This window comes from Rhinatrema bivittatum, chromosome 5 (genome assembly GCF_901001135.1).
Source record: "Rhinatrema bivittatum chromosome 5, aRhiBiv1.1, whole genome shotgun sequence".
NCBI lineage: Eukaryota > Metazoa > Chordata > Amphibia > Gymnophiona > Rhinatrematidae > Rhinatrema > Rhinatrema bivittatum.
The window spans coordinates 215184530-215204965 of record NC_042619.1 but is presented as its reverse complement, the minus strand read 5'-3'; the positions used below and the strand labels follow the sequence as shown (position 1 = coordinate 215204965).

General features: G+C 41.2%; 1 protein-coding gene across 1 annotated transcript in view; it reads left to right on the top strand.

Moving 5' to 3' along the window:
• The window catches only part of USP9X (ubiquitin specific peptidase 9 X-linked), a 723495-nt gene that overhangs the window by 404080 nt on the left and 298979 nt on the right, over positions 1–20436 (top strand). Inside the window, 2 exon segments of the mRNA XM_029603145.1 lie at positions 6755–6875; positions 7420–7550. Of these exon segments, the coding sequence (XP_029459005.1) occupies positions 6755–6875; positions 7420–7550 (252 nt within the window).

Genomic DNA, 20436 nt, shown 5'->3' with positions numbered 1-20436 from the left:
TTTTTTTCACCCCCTATCAGCCAAAGTTCAAATGAGTCTCATGAAGACAGACACATGCTGGTGGCTCTGGCCATATGTGCTCCAGCGGGGTGCACCCCTATGGCCAGTACCACAACAGATCATACTAACCACGGATATCTCCACGATGGGATGGGGAACACAGAATCTCTGGTCCCAAAAAACTGCACATAATATTCTAGAACTCAGAGCAATGCAATTTGCACTAGTAGCCGCCTTGCACTTATTCAAAGGAAAAAAACATCATGATTCACACCAACAACTACGTTGCCATGTCATGGAACTTCTTTCAAGAAGTCCTGTGGATCTGGGACTGGGCAGAACGCAATTCAGCAACGCTGCAGGCATCATATCGCCAACACAGAAGCAGACAGACTAAGCAGAATTTTCCAACTACTTGAGTGAGCACTCTCCCAAAGGGGGTGGCCAATGTCCTTTTTAACTGATGGTGACATCCTTGGATAGATCTGTTTGCCATGGAAGGGAACAGGAAAGTAGAATGTTTCTGCTCCATTCATCCCAGTCTACACAGGGAAGCCCCAGATGCTTTTCTAATTTTATAGGTGGAGGGACTTCTTTATGCCTTCCCACTGAACCCATTCATACCCAAAACAATTCAGAAGGTTAGACAGGATCGAGCCAGGATGATCCTAATTGCACTGGCTTGGCCGAGACAACTCTGGTATAAGAATCTCGTACAGTGTTCTGCAATTCCTCGTCTGGCTATAGGGATCAGCCTGTCATTCCTAACACAAGAAGAGGGAGCCCGTCTATATTCTCTCCAGCCTTCTCTAAACCTCACAGTGTGGATGTTGAATGCACAACCCTAGCCTATTTAGACTTGCCCGAAGACCTACAAAACATAGTTGTCACAGCAAGGAAACCTTCCACTTGTAGTTACGCTTTCACATGGAACTTCTATTCCCAGTGGTGTCAAAATATGATCAATCCTTTCACATGTCAACCAAAACAGTTACTTTCCTATCTCCATCACTTGTCCTAAAGAGGGCTAACAATCTCCTCAGTTTGAGTACATGTTAATGTCATAGCAGCATATCAACAAGAGAGTGGAGGCCCCAATCTCCGTACATCCACTAATCTCACGTTTCATGAGGGGTTTGCTTCGCCTAAATCCCCCCCCATGCAGAAATCCCCAATACCATGGGACTTTAACATAGTCCTTGCAGCACTTAATGAACCTCCATTCAAGCCCTTAGACTTGGCAGAATTGAAATTCCTGACCTGAAAAGTTGTCTTCCTAGTAATGGTGACTTTTGGCTAGAAGAGTCAGTGAACTTCAAGACTTGGTACATTTTTCTCCTTATCTACAGTTCTACCATGACAAAATAATATTATAGACACATCCAAAGTTCTTGCCAAAAATTGTCCACCTTCCACCTCAACCAGAACATTACTCTGCCAGTATTCTTTCCAGAACCACACAAGCAGAAGCAAGAAATACATCTGCATGCTTGACTGCAAGTGAACCTTAGCTTATTACAAAAAGTGAATACAAGGGCATAGACGTTTGGCTCAATTATTCATCTCCTATGACACTAACAGACTAAGGACACCGCTAGTAAAATAAACCTTGTCCAACTTGTTCACATTTTGCATCCAGTACTGCTACACACAAAATCACTGCCATTGGCTCATCCAATAAAAAGCATATCAGGTAATGGGCTACGATGATGTCCATTGCATACTTACATAATATATTAATTGAAGAGACCTGTAAATCTGAAACCTGGTCATTGTTTCAGACCTTTATAATGCATTATTGTCTTAATGAACTAGCCAATATAGACAATTCCGTGGGATGGGCAGTACTGTCCCATTTCGCATCAACATAGATTGCTATCCATGAAGGAGTCTGGGTTGCAATATTATTGACTCCACCTGACGGCAACCATAAGCTTGGGACTCCCCATTGAGCATGACTAATTCAGCCTGCTTATCGATGGAAAAAAGCAAGTTTGCTTACTATAAACAGTGTTTTTCATAGATAGCAAGATGAATTAACCATGCGTTCCTGCTCTCCTCCCTGGACAGCATTCCTCAAACAAAGGACTATATAGCTTTAAAATAGACAGGAGAATTCTGGAATGATGGAGCATGTGGGGAATGCCATGCATGCCTAGTAGAGCAAAGTTCTACTAGCTTTGAGAGACAACTCCGCCTAGTGCCACCTGATGGCGCCGCCCCATTGAGCATGGCTAATTCATCCTGCTATCTGCAGAAAACATTGTTTACTGTAAGCAACTTGTTTTTTTCCATGTTTGTGTATACACCTGTAGTCTTGCATTTCTTAGGTAAAGTGGATCCATAAATCCATACATGTGGAGGGACAAAATGGAGCTATCTTGGCTGCCTCACAACATGGAGTCCTCTATAATAACTAAGTCACTTAGTATGATTTTGTTCATTTTACATTTGTCCTCTAACAGTTACCGCTGCCATCATTAGTAGCATATGAAATTCCCAAAATTAGTTATTCAAAAAATGTAAGCTATCTAAAGCAAATGTTTAGAAGGGTCCATGTTGTATTCCCACAGTCAGCAGGTTTAGTGGACCTAGAAGTTAGCCACACATTTTTTGCCAAGGAGAACCTAGTAGTAACTATTTCTCTGCTCCAGTGCAAAATTCTTAAGTCTAGCTGCTACTACTAAACATTTCTATAATGCTACATGACATACGCAGCATTGTACAGATACACACAAAATAAGTCTCTGCTCAAGAGAGCTTATAGTCTAAGACGACAAACATACAGGACAAGAGACTTGGAGCATTTCATAAAGTAAGATAATGGTTAAGAAAAAGAAAGTTGGTTAATGAGCCTAAAGGAATACAGTCAGGCCTAAGATTTAAAAGCAGCCTCAAAAAGGTGTGTCTTCAGACGGGATTTAAACGCAGTCAGAGAGGGAGCTCGATGCACCAGTTCAGGAAGACTATTCCAAGCACATAGCACAGCCAGGTGGAAAGCACGAATTCAAGAATTGGTGGTAGAGGAGAAGGGCACACATAGGAGTGACTTCTCTGATGAGGGGAGGTACTGGGGTGCTGCAGAGCAAAGGCATTTGTAGTTGAGTAAGAGGAGCTTAAATTGTATGTGGGAGTGGATAGGTAGCCAATGCAGTGACTTCAAAAGAGGGGTTATGTGAGTGTAGCAACTTTAGTAAAAAGTAAGTTGTGCAGCTAAATTTAGGATACATGTTAATGGAGTTTGCCCAGAGACCTATTGAGGAGCAGATTGCAATAGTCTAAGTGAGAAGAGATGAGATAATAGATAAGGGTTCTGGGAGTGTGTTCAAAGAGGAAGAGATGAATTTTGGCAGTATTATAGAGAAAGAAATGGCATATTTTAGCAGAGTTTTGGATTTATTTATTTAATAACTTTTTTATACCGACATTCGTGGGTACATCATATCGGTTTACATGGAACTAATACAGCGAAGGGGGGGGGTGGAGTGGAAGAAACGGGAGTATAACAGGGTAAAGGCATAACAGGAGAAGTGTAATGGGTGCAACTAACAAGAGAAATATTATATAATGAAAGTTATAATAATAAACAAAATAATATAAAAGAAACATGAAATAGCATAACGATAATCACATGGAAGGTAACGAGATGACATAAAATAAATTAGCTTGATAATAATAACGTGGGAGGGTAATTAAGGGAAAAACTGGAAGACCTATGCTGGGAATGCCTGTTTAAAGAGCCAGGTCTTTAGCTTTTTCCTAAATTTGTACTGGCAGGGCTCTGTGCGGAGATCTGTGGGAAGAGCATTCCAACAGGTGGGTCCAGCAACTGAGAGAGAGAGCTATGCATAGAGAAGTCAAAAAAGCAGTCAAAAAAGCAAACAGAATGTTGGGAATTATTAGAAAGGGAATGGTGAATAAAACGGAAAATGTCATAATGCCTCTGTATCGCTCCATGGTGAGACCGCACCTTGAATACTGTGTACAATTCTGGGCGCCGCATCTCAAGAAAGATATAATTGCGATGGAGAAAGTACAGAGAAGGGCTACCAAAATGATAAGGGGAATGGAATAACTCCCCTATGAGGAAAGACTAAAGAGGTTAGGACTTTTCAGCTTGGAGAAGAGACGACTGAGGGGGGGATATGATAGAGGTGTTTAAAATCATGAGAGGTCTAGAATGGGTAGATGTGAATCGGTTATTTATTCTTTCGGATAGTAGAAAGACTAGGGGGCACTCCATGAAGTTAGCATGGGGCACATTTAAAACTAATCGGAGAAAGTTCTTTTTTACTCAACGCACAATTAAGCTCTGGAATTTGTTGCCAGAGGATGTGGTTAGTGCAGTTAGTGTAGCTGTGTTTAAAAAAGGATTGGATAAGTTCTTGGAGAAGAAGTCCATTACCTGCTATTAAGTTCACCTAGAGAATAGCCACTGCCATTAGCAATGGTAACATGGAATAGACTTAGTTTTTGGGTACTTGCCAAGTTCTTATGGCCTGGATTGGCCACTGTTGGAAACAGGATGCTGGGCTTGATGGACCCTTGGTCTGACCCAGTATGGCATTTTCTTATGTTCTTATGTAAGGAAAGAGAGCAGTTGAAAATGACTCCTAGGTTACAGGCTGAATTGACTGGGAAAGGTGACTGTTATCCACAAAAAAAAAAGAGGAAGAAGGGAGATGGGCTTGGGGTGAATGATAAGGAGCTCTGACTTGGCCATGTTGCGCTTAAGTGGGACATCCAGGCAGTAATGTCAGACAAGCAGGCTGAGATCCGGGACTCAATTTCTGATGAAATTTCTGGTGTAGAAAGGTAGATGTGTGGGGGGGGGGGGGAGTCACCATAAAAATGGTATTGAAAGCCATGAGAGGAAATCTGTGTACCAAAGAAATTAGTATATAAAGAGAAGAGGGCCCAGGACAGATCCCTGAGGCATGCCGATTGATAGTGGAATGGCAGTAGAGGAGAAAGCTCCAGAGGAAACGCTAAAAGCTTGATGGGAAAGGTAAGAAGAGAACCAAGATGGGGCAGAGTCCCAAAATCCAAGCGAGGACAGAGTATCAAGGAGTAGGTAGTAATAATCAGTGTCAAAAGCAGCAGACAGGTCAAGGAGGATAAGACAGAGTAATGACCTTTGGCTTTAGCCATAATCAGGTCATTGGAAACTTTGGCAAGGGCTGTTTCAGTTGGATGTAGAGGGCGAAAACCAGTCTGGAGTGGATCAAGAATGGCTTGAGATGTAAGAAAGTCAAGATGGCGGCTGAGACCAGCACATTAAAGTATTTTGGAGGCAGAAGGAAGATGGGACAATAGTTGGCAGAACAAGTAGGATCCAGTGAGGGTTTTTTAAGGTGTGGTATGATTATAGCACATTTGAAGACAGCAAGTACAGCAGCAATGGAGAGTGAGAGAGAATGTGACAGATGGGAGGGATGACTGCAGTGGAGATAGAGCTGAAGAATTGGGTGGGGACAAGGTTAGAAGAAGTGAGTTTGGAGGAAAAGAGAAGACAAGCAGTTTCCGCCACTGTGAATTCAGGAAAAGAGAGAGTGGTGGAGACCAGGGGAATGGTAGTCAGAAGTTGGGGAGAGGCAGTTAAAAGCTGACATGGGTGAGAACTCGACTAATTTTTGGGCTGATACAGTAAAAAACGCGGGAGAGTGGGCATGTCCCCCTAGTGCCTCTTTTCAGACAGGAGCGGCGGCTGTCAGCGGGTTTGACAGCCGACGCTCAATTTTGCCGGCCTTGGTTCTCGAGCCCGCTGACAGCCAGGGGTTCGGAAACCAGACTCCGGCAAAATTGATCGTCCTGCTTTCAAACCCGCGGGCCTACTTATTTTTACTTTTTTTAAACTTTCGGGACCTCCGACTTAATATCGCCATGATATTAAGTCAGAGGGTGCACAGAAAAGCAGTTTTTACTGCTTTTCTGTGCACCCTCTGACTTAATATCATGACTTAATATCATGACTTAATATCATTTTCAGAAATTAGCGCCTACCTTTGGGTAGGCGCTAATTTCTGAAAGTAAAACGTGCGGCTTGGCTGCACATTTTACTTACTGAATCGCGCGGGAATACCTAATAGGGCCATCAACATGCATTTGCATGTTGCGGGCGCTATTAGGTCCGGGGGGGGGGGGGGGGGGGGGTGTTGGACGCGCGTTGGAGCACACTGTACTGTATCGGCCTGTTTGTGAGTCTTGTCGTGGGAGTAACTAGCCATAGTCTGGGAAGAGAGGCAAGGGAAGTTTGAGGAGGGAATTGAGTGTGGCAAAGAAACGGCGAGGGTTGGATATAAGAGAGTTTGTCAGATGGACATAATAGTCTTTTTTTGGCAAGTGCAAATTGGAAGGTGGTCAGCTGAATTTGAAATGTGTGAAGTCTGCATGGGATTTTAGCCAGAGATGTTCTGCAGAGCAGTCACAGGAACATAGGTAATGAATTCTAGGAGTGAGCCAAGTCTGGGATTTAGTGCACCTTACAGGGTGGGTAAAAAGAGGGACAAGAGTGTCTACGTAGCTCCTCATGGCTGCTATGAAACTGCCTTACAACAAAATTAGCCCTGAAATGTACCAAGGCTCAAAAGTTAAGTAGCTTGACTATGCTTGTTTAGAATTGGAAAGTTACATATAAAATGATCATATTTGAAAAAAAGCTCTTACTAAACCTGGATTTTGAACTTAAAAAAGAGCTCCATTCTTTTCTTATTGCATTGGCTTTCCTTGGTAAATGTATCTTTTCTCTTTTTAGATCATGTCATTGCATCCTAGGTATATATCTTTTCTTTGGCAAGTTGCAGATTTAGGCAGCAGCCTAAGTATGCCACCACTTAGAGATGGAGCGCGTGTCCTCATGAAGCTTATGCCTCCTGGTAAGACCTTAATTTAACCCATTTGTCACTGACAGTTCCAGGAAGAAATAAATTTTGACTCCTTTACTTGACATGAGTAAATACCTAGTCCTAGCTAGAACTGTATTTGAAAAGTAGTGCTTTAAGGAAGAAAATCCATGAAAATAAGATATTCTCAAATGTGACTAATTCCAAAGCAGTAGTCAGTAAGACTGTATTGTAAAAATGTTTGAATTGTTTGGTGTATGTATCTACATATGTTAATTTGGGGAGGGGGAGAAATATCTGAGGCTGTGAATAAGGAATGTTGGCATGAAAGAAGATCTTGTAAGACACTTTAAATCTTTGCACTAAGGGTCATCAAAATTGTTGACTTATTTCTATTTAGAGTAGTGGACTAACATGCCATGTGTGCTCAATGAAGTAATGAAATCTGCATGGTTAGAGAATAGCATAATTCTGATGATGAAATGCGGTGGACAATATAATAATCCAAATGCTTGGTTATTGAAATGTAGCAATGTCTGTAGCAAGTGTGAGACTTCTTAAAAATTCTTTATTACAGATAACACTACAGTAGAAAAATTAAGAGCAATTTGCTTAGACCATGCAAAGCTTGGAGAAACCAGCCTTAGTCCATCCCTTGATTCACTTTTCTTTGGCCCTTCTGCCTCACAAGTGCTATATCTAACAGAGGTTTGTAATGCTTTCTCTTTTCACTTTATGAAACGTGATTAAAATAAGTCATTGTTTTATTCAACAGTTAAAGAGCAAATAAATGTATTGATAGCAACAATGGGTCTGTCTCTGGTTAGGGAACTACCGTATTTTTCGCTCCATAAGACGCACTTTTTTTCCCCCAAAGGTGGGGGGAAAATGTATGTGCGTCTTATGGAGCGAATATAAAAAAAAAACCAAACAAAAATCTAACAAACACCCCCCCCCCCCCCCGACTCCCCCAAGACCTGCCGACTTAATTTCCTACAACCCCCCCCCCAAGACCTGACAAATTAATTTCCTGCAACCCCCCACCCTCCTGACCCCCCCAAGACCTGCCAAACGTCCCTGGTGGTCCAGCGGGGGTCCGGGAATGATCTCCTGGGCGTGGGCCATCGGCTGCCAGTAAACAAAATGGCGCCGACGGCCCTATGCCCTCACTATGTCACTGAGACCGACCAATAGCAGCGATCGGTCTCAGTGACATAGTGAGGGCATAGGGCCGTCGGCTGCCAGTAAACAAAATGGCGCCGACGGCCCTATGCCCTCACTATGTCACTGAGACCGACCAATAGCAGCGGTCGGTCTCAGTGACATAGTGAGGGCATAGGGCCGTCGGCGCCATTTTGTTTACTGGCAGCCGACGGCTCACGCCCAGGAGATCGTTCCCGGACCGCTCCTGGACCCCCGCTGGACCACCAGGGACGTTTGGCAGGTCTTGGGGGGGTCAGGAGGGTGGGGGGTTGCAGGAAATTAATTCGGCAGGTCTTGGGGGGGTCAGGAGGGTGGGGGGTTGCAGGAAATTAATTCGGCAGGTCTTGGGGGGGTCAGGGGGGTGGAGGTTGTTAATTTAAAGGGTTGGGATGGGGGGGTTTGGGGGTTCCCACAGAAAGAAAAATATTCTGATCTGGGGAGTGGACCGAAATGGCCCTCCCCAGACCCGAAAACAAAATGGGGAGAAAAAAAAAACCTATGCACTCCCCTAATTTGCTCCATAAGACGCCCAGACGCAGAGCCGGTTTAGCACAATTTTTTTTTTTTTAAATTTTCCCCCTCTGAATCCTAGGTGCGTCTTATGGTCAGGTGCGTCTTATGGAGCGAAAAATACGGTAGTTAAACAATAGGAAACAGATTGGAACTAAATGATCAGTTTCCCCAATGGAAAGAGGTAATTAGTGGAGTGCCCCAAGGATCTATACTGAGACATCTTGTGTTTAAATTTTTCATTAATCATTTGAATCAAAGGCATTGAATGAGGTGATCAGATTTGCAGATGATGCAAAAATATTCTAAGTAGTTAAAATACAGGCAGACTGTGAGGAACTGCAGAAGGACCTTGCTAGACTCAAGAACTGAGCATCTCGATGGCAGATTAAATTTATTGTCAGCACATGCAAAGTGGTACATATGGGGAAAATAATCCTAATTATATGTATGCAATGCTGGGTTATGTATTAGGCATTACCACCCAGGTAAAGGATCTTTGTCTCATCGAGGACAGTATGTTGAAATGCTCAGCTCAGTGTGCAGTGTCAGCCAAAAGAGTAATTAGAATGTTAGAAATTATTCAGAAAGGAATGGAGAACAAAACAGAGAATCTCTGCTTCAATTGATCCATGGTACAACTGCACCTTTAGTACTGTCTGCAGTTCTGGTCATCCCATCTCAAGAAAAAGATAGTGGAACTAGGTAAAGAGAAGGATATAAAAAATAATGGGGATGGAATGGCTCCCTTATGAATAAAGGCTAAACATGTAAGGGTTCTTTAGCTTGCAGAAGAGTTACCTCGGAGGAAGTTGATATAGAGGTTTACAAAATTATGAATGGTGTGGAACAGATACATAGGGAATGGTTATTTACTCTTTCAGATAGTTTTATGATGTGTCCTTTAGTCCTTGGCGCTATTGGGTTAGCAAATTTATTTATTTTATTTAACATTTTTATACCGATAGCCGTATGCACATCATACCGGATTACAAGGAACAGGCGGAAGGCCAGGAACAAGGCACATATAAAAAAAAGGAAAAAGTGTTTTTTCATTTAATGCATAATTAACTATGAAGTTTGTTACTTTAGGGACACAGTCAAGGCATCTAGCATAGAGTTTAAAAAGGGTAGGGGCAAATTCCTGAAAGAAAAGTCCATGAACAATTAAAAGCCACTGCTTGTCCCTGGGAGTGGGCAACAAGAAATGGATTTACTTTTTGGAATCTGCCAGGTACTTCCTGAAGGTCCAAATTGGCTGCTGTCAGAGATAGGATGCTTGGGCTCAAGACTTTTTTTCTGGCCCAGCATGGCATCTGCTATGTTCTTGTTTATTTATTTATTTATTTATTTAGGTTCTTTTTTATACCGAAGTATAGCGGGAAGCTTTCACTCCGGTTTACAATTTAACAACTTCATACATGGAAACATTTAGTAACATAAAAACATTAGTATTATAATTAACATCTCGGCTAAAGCAGAGTAATAAAGAACATCATTAAATAACATAATTAAAGAAAGTATCTTATAATTGGGTTTTCTGATGTATAAAGGGGATATTAGCTTAAGAGTAAGGAGAAGTCAGATTGGAGGTGAGGAGGGGTGAGAATAGAAAATTATAAGTAAGGGCTGGGTTACACTGTGTAAGTGCGTTAAAGACTTATGATTCTTTGATGTAAGCTTCTAAATTAATTAATTTACTTAATAAAAGGTTTTATAGAACATCTAAGTAGTTTACAGTTTCACATCATTTCTAATAAAAATAAACGATATCAAAAGACATAATGAATTAAAATATCTGTTGAAATAATATTCAAAACTGTTTTAAGATTGATATATGTACAACAGATCTCATGACTATATAAAATTAAAATTATTTTAAGTTTCTTTGAACAAATAGGCTTTTAATTATTTAGAAAACACTTTAACATCCTCAGTTGAACACAGCACCCTCAATAGAGAATTCCATAATGTTGAGCCAATTGTGGAAGCTCAGGACCAAGTTTTTACTAGCCGGCTTTGTTTTTTGGCAGAACAACCAATAATGAATCATTTGCTGAGTGCAAAACGTGAGACGTTTGATACAGTAACAAAAAGGTGGCTAAGTATAGAGGGCTAATGCCCTTTACAATTTTATAAACAGTAAGAAATATTTTGAACTTAATTCGCTGTTCTGTTGGAAGCCAATGGAATTGGATCAGTATAGGAGCAATATGCACAATCCCACTGGATAGGTACAATAAGATGGGCAGCAGCATTCTGAAGCAGTTATATTATTCTCAAGTGATATTCTCAATATCACTTGAGAATATATATACTCAATATATACTCAATATCACTTGAGAAGATCAAGTGATATTCTCAAGTGATAAGACTTAGATCCCAAGAATCCTAACAACTTCCGCCCAATCTCTAACCTACCTTTTATAGCAAAGATTTTGGAAAAACTGGTTAATTCACAACTCTCCAACTACCTCGAAGATCACGAAATACTACACCCTACACAATACGGATTTTGCAAGGCTTTAAGCACGGAATCCCTACTCCTATCACTAACAGACCACCTCATCATGGGCTTGGACAAAGGACAATCTTTCCTACTAATTCTATTGGACTTGTCGGCTGCTTTCGACACTGTCAACCATGCCACCCTCTTCAACCGCCTCTCTGACATTGGAATAACAGGCTCTGCTCACACATGGTTCAAGTCATTCCTTAGTAACAGAGGTTATAAAGTTAAAATCAATAATAAAGAATCACCACGTCACAATTCCTCACAAGGAGTTCCTCAAGGCTCCTCACTATCCCCAACTCTTTTCAACAAATACCTTCTTCCTCTATGCCAACTATTAACCAACCTGAAACTAAAACATTTTCTATATGCTGACGACGTGCAAATTCTGATACCCATCAAAGAATCTCTCTCAAAAACCCTCAAATACTGGGAAAACTGCCTTCAAGAGATCAACGGACTCCTCGCAAACCTAAATCTGATTCTAAACTCCGCCAAAACGGAACTCCTCCTCATCACACCCGAAAACAGCAACCCCCACCTCAAATTGCTCCAATTAACACCATTGTGACACAAGCAAGAGATCTTGGGGTAATAATAGACAAACACTTGAATCTAAAAACATTTATTAACAATACAACCAAGAACTGCTTTTACAAGCTGCAGGTAATCAAAAGAATGAAACCACTCTTACACTTTCATGACTTCAGAACAGTCCTACAATCAGTAATATTCTCCAAGATAGACTATTGCAACTCTATCTTACTAGGCCTCCTGTCCTCATCCATCAAACCACTCCAGATGCTCCAGAATGCGGCAGCTAGAATCTTGACTAATTCCAGAAGAAGAGACCACATCTCTTCCCATTCTAATAAATCTTCACTGGTTACCAATACACTACAGAATCCTACACAAGTCATGCACTATCATCCATAAATCCATCCACTCACTAGCCCCCCATAACCTCCAAATCCCCCTCAGACTTCATTCATCATCCAGACCCATCAGAGAAGCATACAAAGGTTCACTGACTGTTCCCCCTATTAAAGGGACACACCATATCACACTCAGAGACCGGGCCTTCTCTACAGCGGGCCCTGCTCTTTGGAATTCCTTACCACCTGATCTCAGACTTGAACCTTGCCTGCTGACGTTCAGAAAAAGGCTTAAGACTTGGCTATTTAAACAAGCCTTTCCCGAGTCTAATATCCAAGGAGAGATCCTACGACACGCGAACCCTACAGATTCTACCACCCATTGAGACCTAACGGGACAATGTAAATACTAACCACAAAGAGACATTACTGCACAATGTAAATAATCTACCTCTGTAAAGTTTATATTTATTCCTATCTATTCTTATTCTCCTTCATTCCCCAGTTTCAACGACCTTGTTATATTGTAACTTTTTGCTTCTTCTGCACTGGTTAAATGAACAAAGTTTTCACTCCCCTGTATTCTGTAAACCGGCATGATATGATTGTATCATGAATGCCGGTATAGAAAAGCCTTAAATAAATAAAATAAAATAAATAAATATTTTGGTAGACCAACAAGTAAAGAGTTGCTATATAGAGTCTTACATTAAAGTGATTTCACCAGAATCTCCCCTCCATTTATTTTCTTTGAATTGCCTTCATCCTAGTTGGAGATGCTTGTTTGAAGTCTATATGTGTCTCTAAGTCATAGCACAGTTTTGTATTTTGAATTGCTGTTTACCCTTTTGTTTACTGATCTGTAGCAATGTAATTCACAGCTCTTCCTGTATTCTCTTCCCTGATGATCTCTAATTTTACCAACTCAGCAGTAAACAGTCCCTTTCATGCTCAGGATAAATGAGCAGTTCTTAATAGAATTCAGAGTTATGTATAGTATATGTTGAAAATCATCAGACAAGGGTATACCTGGACCCTGGGCATTAAAATTTCACATGCTGACTTTCAGCAGTATATATAAGTAGCCTAGTATTTAGAGCAGTGGGCTTGGAATTATGGTTTAAATCCCACTGCCACTCCTTGTGAATTTAAGCAAGTCATTTTACCTTCCATTGCTTCAGGTACAAACTTAGACTGTGAGCCTTCTGGAGATAGAGAAATACCTACAATACCTGAATGTAATCTGCTTTGAAAGTGCCTGCAAAGCAGAATGTAAATAAAATAAAAAATACTAAGAAAAGGTCTTCCTAGATTATTTATTTATTTATTTTGGCCTGACTGTTTCCTCCTTCTCTTTTGGGCTTTCAGCTCAATCAGAAATAGAGCTTGGTTCTCTTTATTAATATTACTACCCTTACATAAGGTTTGGGGTAACCAGCATGGAGTGGCAGTTACTTCCCTTAGCAGAAACATGTAGATAATTTGCATGGAGCAGCAATTATTACCATAAGAAACTTGCTGGGCAGACTGGATGGACCATTTGGTCTTTTTCTGTTGTCGTTACTATATTAGCTTGGGATCTGGAACCATGAAACCTTCATTTGTAACTACCCTGTGGATTTTTTTCTCCTTATATATAGTATACTTCTAAACTTAAGTCCAGTCATAGCTTTGCATCCTCCATTGACATGCAGGCATGAATTAGCCATTACATATGGGTGACATCATCTGACTGCTCTGACATGAACCCAGCTCTCAGAGCTCAGAAAAGATTTTACTGAGCATGCCCAAATTCCCATGTGTATTTCCTGTATTAAATAATGAGCCTTTCATTATTTCTTCATCTGAGCTATTGCACAAATGTATACCAGTCTCGCCTAAATTTTTCTTTTTCTGGGACCTAATGCTTTGAACTGCATCATTGCTTGAATATTTTTATGCCTCTGCCTCAGCACCTCAAAAGAACTTTTAAGTTCTAAAAAATAAAGAAGAAAAATTAAGATGATGGGATATACGGAGAAATCCAAGGCCAAAAAGCTCACAGGTTTTGGGGCCTGCAATCTGTGGGCACCAGATGTCCATCATGGGAACACACTCCTTCTGCTACTGCCGAATGGGCCCTTACCATGGCTCTTCAAATTGCTGTAGCTATGGTCACGTTGCCCAGTGCGCAGCAGCAATGTGCCTGGAAAATGGAGGTGCTGAGTAAGGTGCCAGTGAGCAAGCTTCAACACAAGTCCAAGCAGTGGAGCCGCTCCTCATTGAATAGTGAAGCATGATCAGGTTTCCTTTGCAAGAAGCCGATGCAGGAATCATTCCCTTGGAACCCGCAAGCATAGGAAATCTTTCCCTCTTTTCCCCATGGTGTTTGCCTCTGTATATGCCTCAGGTCAGGACTTGAGAATGGTGCAAAGGCTTTTGTAGCATAGAGGTGGCATTGAGAAAAACGCCATAGTGGCACAGGATCCCCTTTGGGGCTGTCTCAACTTGGAGCTGAAGGAGAGGCCTGCATAGTCTGTGCAGGGTTCTGCTGGAGCCAAGGGGTCTTTAGCACCAAGGCAGGACACAAACTCATTGTCAAAGGTACAGTCATATATCATAGCAAGGAAGATCTTCATATCACTGAATCATCTAATTTTCCACATATCTGATGCCTATCAGGGCATCATCTCTCTCATCTGCATAGAGCTCAAGGAAGCATTCAATACAGTTGGTGCAGAATATCAAGGCACACCACTGGTTTCAGAGCTGAGGTTTGATGTGGATGGCCAAGAGTCCTAGGGTTCCTACCATGGCACAGAACTGGTTGATCTGAACAATATTGTATACTCATCTTCTAGAGTAGGAAAACAATCAATGAATGCAAACATGTAAAATATATCAAATAAATTTAATATCACAAGTACAATGAAATTAAACTTGTTACATATGTTGTCCTCTATTACAACTTACTATGAAAACTAACCTAAAACACCCGTTCATATCCATACATTCATACTTATAAAGGCAACTCCAACACACATTGTAAGAATTACAAAACATTATGAAACACTTATATTAAACAAGTAACAAACTACACATCGATATATTTATTTATTTATTTAGAAGCTTTTATATACCGATGAACATTGGGAACATCTCATCGGTTCACAAGGAACAAAATGCAGCTAAGGATGCTTTACAGTAAAACAGAGAACAAAATGCATAAAAATGTATAAAAAACAAAATTCAAAATAAATTAACAGAACTAAGGGTCGAAGGGTACAAGAAATCAACATTGCATGGTTACAGTAATATGGAACGGATACTGCTAATTACAATATAGGTATTTACAAGAATAAAGTCATATAAATGAGTCATGAAGGTGAGAGGGCAAGAGAGTGGAGAGTTATGCATATGCTTGCTTAAAGAGGTGGGTTTTTAAATTCTGTTTAAATTTTTTAGAGCACGATTCTTGACAAAGGGAGGATGGGAGCTTGTTCTATAGCGTGGGCCCCGCTAAGGATAGGGCCCGATCTTTGGTGGAGCAGAGTTTAAACAGTTTGGGTGAAGGAGTGAGTATTGTTGCTTTATGTTGCTGTCTTGTGGGTCTGATTGTGTTGTGAAAGGTGAGGTGTTCTGTGAACCATTGCATATTTTGGTTGTAGAGAGCTTTCTGGATTAGCGTGAGAGCTTTGTATGATATTCTCGCAGAGACTGGTAACCATTGGAGGTGTTTAAGTACCAGAGTTATGTGGTCACTTCTGTGGGTGTTTGTAAGGATCCTGGCAGCTGCATTTTGTAGTAGTTGCAGCGGTTGCAATGTGCTTTTAGGTAAACCTATGAGCAAGGCATTACGGTAGTCTATTTTCGAAAGAATAAAGGCTTGTAGAATGGTGCGAAAGTCGCTGAGATGTAGAAGAGGTTTGATTTTTTTAAGGTAATGTAGTTTGAAGTAGCAGGCTTTGAGGGTGTTATTGATGAATTTTTTGAAGGTGAGGTGATTATCAATAGTGATGCCAAGGCTGCGCACCAATTGGTTGGAGGGAGTGGAGAGTGGTCCTGGCTGAAGGGGTGAGGGTATATTTGGAGGTGTGATATGGAGGCACTCAGTTTTAGCAGTGTTCAGTGCGAGGTGGTAGTTTGCCAGGAGTGAATTAATGACCGCTAAAGTGGAATTTAAGGTCTCAGTAGCTTTGTGAAATGTGTCATTAATAGGTATAAGGATTTGCACGTCATCGGCATAGATGAAGTGCGGGAGGCCTAGTGTGGATAGAAGGTTGCAGAGGGGGAGGAGATAGATATTGAATAAAGTGGAGAATAGGGAAGAACTTTGGGGCACACCTTGTGCTAGGGGGATGGGTTTGGATGTACAGTTGCCTATTTGGACACTGTAATGTCTGTCATGCAAGTAGGATTGGAACCATTGCAGGGCTGTTCCTGTGATGCCAATATTGTTGAGGCGTTCAATTAAAATTTTATGGTTGACAGTGTCAAATGTAGATGAGATATCAAGGAGAACCAGGATATGTGAAATACCTTTGTCGAGGCTTCTCAGGATGTAATCAAAGAGATGAGTAAGATTTCAGTGCTGTGATGATGTCGGAAGCCATATTGTGAGGGCAATAGGATGTTGTGCTCATCTAGGTAATCAGATAATTGGCGGTTGACAGACTTCTCAAGGATTTTAACTAAGAAGGGTAGATTGGATATGGGGCGAAAGTTTATGAGGTCGCATGGATCAAGTGTAAGCTTTTTCAATATGGGTTTGATAATGGCATGTTTAAGACTCTTGGGAACCATACCAAGTGTGATGGATCTATTGATGATATTTGAGATAGGTTTGGCGATAATGTTAGGGATGTTGAGGGAGGGTTTTTGTAGGGATGGTGTCTGAAGGGTGTGTACAGGGGCCTCATTTTTTTTTTTTAAGATGGATTCAATTTCAGTGGAGGATGTAGTATTGAGTGCAGGGAGCCTTGCAGTATTGCTGTCTAGATGGAAGTCAGATGAGACTTGTGAGGAGGAGAAGCGAGACATTATGTTGTCTATTTTCGTCTGGAAAAAAGTGGCTAGGTCTTCGCATTTGCTCTGATCATCTGTATCATGTGAGCAATTTGGGTTAGATTTCGTTAAAGTATTTACCAATTCGAAAAGGGCTCGTGGATTGAATTGAAGGTGGTGTATTCTGTGGGCATAGAAGTCTTTTTGTTTTATCTATAGCTGTTCTGTATGTATGGAGGTATGATCTAAAGGCTGTGAGTTGTGCTGTGGTGGAATTTTTGCACCAGTTTCTCTCCAGCTTTCTGAGGTTGCGTTTCATGGATTTAAGCTGTGTAGAGTACCATGGTTGTTTATTCCTTTTAGCTGGGTCAATCACGCGTGACTGCATGGGGCAAAGCTTGTTAGCTATTGAATTGGTACAGTTGTTCCAAGAGTCAAGGGCAGTTTCTGCGTCAGTTAGATCGAGGTTGTTCAGTTCCATTGTGAGGGTAGTTACTAGGTCTTCCTAGTATATATACATATATCAGTGAAAGGACATAATGTTTCACTTCAATTAAAGCTAACAATGTTTCACTAAACAGTGTAACAGAGAATAAGGTATTAAACAATATAACAAAGTATCAAGTATTAAGCTCCAAACACTGCCACACAAGAATCCATGTCAGGTTGACAAAGATCATCAACCTGACATTGATTCTTTTGTGGCAGCATTTGATTTGTACTTGTATATTAAATTTATTTGATATATTTTACATTTGCATTAATCTAGATGATGAGTATACAATATTCTGATTCCTTCATGTAATAGGTGATACAAGTTTGGAATCTTCATTATTTACCTGTGTGTTGTACAGAACTGGTTAATGCCATTTTTGGAACAGAATGCTATTCAACAAGTTACTAAAGCAGCCAGTGCAGCGAGGGTTGCTCCTGCAATGCTGGGTTCCTCTACTACACTTCACAAGCAGCCCTAAGTGAGGATGAGCTGATATGGGTCTCTGAAGAGAGAGTCTGTCCTCCAACTCTGGCTCAGCAAGTTCTTTACATAGTAACATAGACATGATGGCAGTAAAGGACCAAATGGTCCATCCAGTCTGCCCAGCAAGCTTCTTATGGTAGTATCTGTTGCAACGTGCAGGTTACCCCATGTTTCTCTTAATGGTAGCAACTGCTACTCTGTGCAGGTATCCCCAAACATTGATAATCCATAAAAATGTACTGCTAGCAACATTTTTACTGGGTGTGATGAGCTGCCTTGAAAATTCAGACAGTCCTGCTTGACATGCTTTGCTTATGGGCTTGGCCTTAAGTGCAGTCCTGTGCTTTTTCCCTTATGCCTGCATATCAGTATCCCAAACCGTAAAAGTCAGGACCCGTGTTGGTGGTTATCTGAATCCAATTCCTCTTCTACACCCCAGCCACCACTGTCAAAGCAGAGAGTTGCATCAAATGCGTCAAGACTTATTGATGCTGCTCCATGCAGGATACCCCCATACTTATCAGTTCCTCAGACAGTAAAAATCGGGGCCCTCATTGTCTAAATCCAGCTCTTCCTTTCCCCCTGCCGTTGAAGTGGAGAGCATTGTTACAGTTGCATCAAAATCAAGGCTTATTGGTTGAAGGTAGTAACCATCACACCAGCCAGTTACCCCATGTACTCTTTTCTTCATTTCTTAAATGTCCTTTCATTCTCTCTACTCCTTCAGGCATGTCCATTCTGTTACAGATCTTAGTTTCATTTGCAAATAGACAAAATTTAATTTCTACCCTTCTGCAGTGTCGCTTACAAAGATATAGAACAGAGCCGGTACGAAAACTGATCCTTGTGGTACTCCCCTTAACACCATTCTCTTCAGAATAGGTTCCATTTGCCATTACATGCTGTCTCCTGTCAGTCCACTAGTTTCATCCACTCTACCACCTTGGCGATTACTCCTAAGCTTCTCATTTTATTCATAAGCCTCCTATGCGGGACCGTATCAAAAGCTTTGCTGAAATCCCAAGTAAATCTCTCTTCCTTGATCCAATTCTCTAGTCACTCAATCAAAAAAATCAATCAGATTTGTCTGACAAGGCCTACCCTGGTGAATCCATGCTGCCTTGAATCCAGCAACTTACTGGATTGTGGATAATTCGTTATCCTTTTCTTCTGCAATCTCTCGAATAATTTTCCCACCACCAAGGTGAGGCTAACTGGCCTGTAGTTTCCTGCCTCCTCTCTGCTACCACTGTTGTGAAGTGTGACTACAACTTCTCTTCTCCAATCTCATGGCACCACTCCCGTTTTCAGGGATCTATTGAACAGGTCTTTCAGCGGACCTGCCAGGACATTTCTGAGTTCCTGTAGTATCCTGGGATGCACCTCATCTTGCCCCATGGACTTGTAAAAGAAGTTGTCTACCCCATTCTCATCTATGGTCTTGTTAACCAGCAACGGTCCTTCTCCAGGATTTTCTTTCGTGAACACCAAACTGAAGTATTTAATATTTCTGCCATTTTTTTTCATCTGTGTCTACACATTGCTCCTTGTCAGCTTTCAATTTCATTATACCACTTTGGGTCTTCCTTCTTTCTCTGATATATCTGAAAAATCTTTTGTCTTAACCTCTAAGGCAATCCTTTCTTCTGCTTGACCTTTTGCTTTCCTGATGTCTTTCTTCATCTCCCAAGTTTCATCAGGTAATCTTCCCTATGTTCCTCTTTTTAGGATCTTTTATACTTCCTAAACACTTTTCTTTTTGCCTTTACTTTTTCAGCCACCTCCATTGAGAAGCAAAGGAATCAATGGAAGCCCACTGAATGGACTTAATGAAGAATTTCTTTGCCTCTTTGAGCCCTGAAGATAAGAAGGATTTTAGAACTACTATCCAAGATGATGGAAACTTTCCCACATAACGGAGCTGCTACTAGTCCCACACTGGTAGAGACCTTACCAAAGAGCTTCTAGCACCTCGAGATGAGGGATTCCCACATGATTTGGAGTGTGAAGTGGGCTCCATCTATTCTGAACTTTACCTGATATATTCCCTACAGACCAATGGAGGTCTTCATGTCTGCTTCCTCAGGATTATGGTTATGTCCCCTAGTGGTCAGGGGATGAGGAGGATTTCATGGGGTTTCCGTCTGATCTTGTTCCAGGTTTGCTACATCATACTTCTCTTCCAAAGGATTTCTGCTACTTGAAATTTTTGGTTAATCTGGCAAAGACTCTTATCAGTGTTGGGAAAAAAATGGATTCAAGAACAATTGTGTTGGGGCTCCTTCAGTTCCTTCATCCTCCAGCTGCTGCTGGAGCTATTCTGATTTACAGGTTTCTCCAGGATCTATAGATGAAGATGTGCCAGATGCCTACTTAATGCTTTCTGGTAGCCAGGAAGCTGGACTTTGAAGTACAGTTTAGTCAGCCCAGGGACTAAAATCTATATTTGATGAGCACACTCATGATCACTCTTAACCACACCATTGGAGAAAGATTCAGAGGCATTGGATGCATTTGGGAACAAGGTTTTCC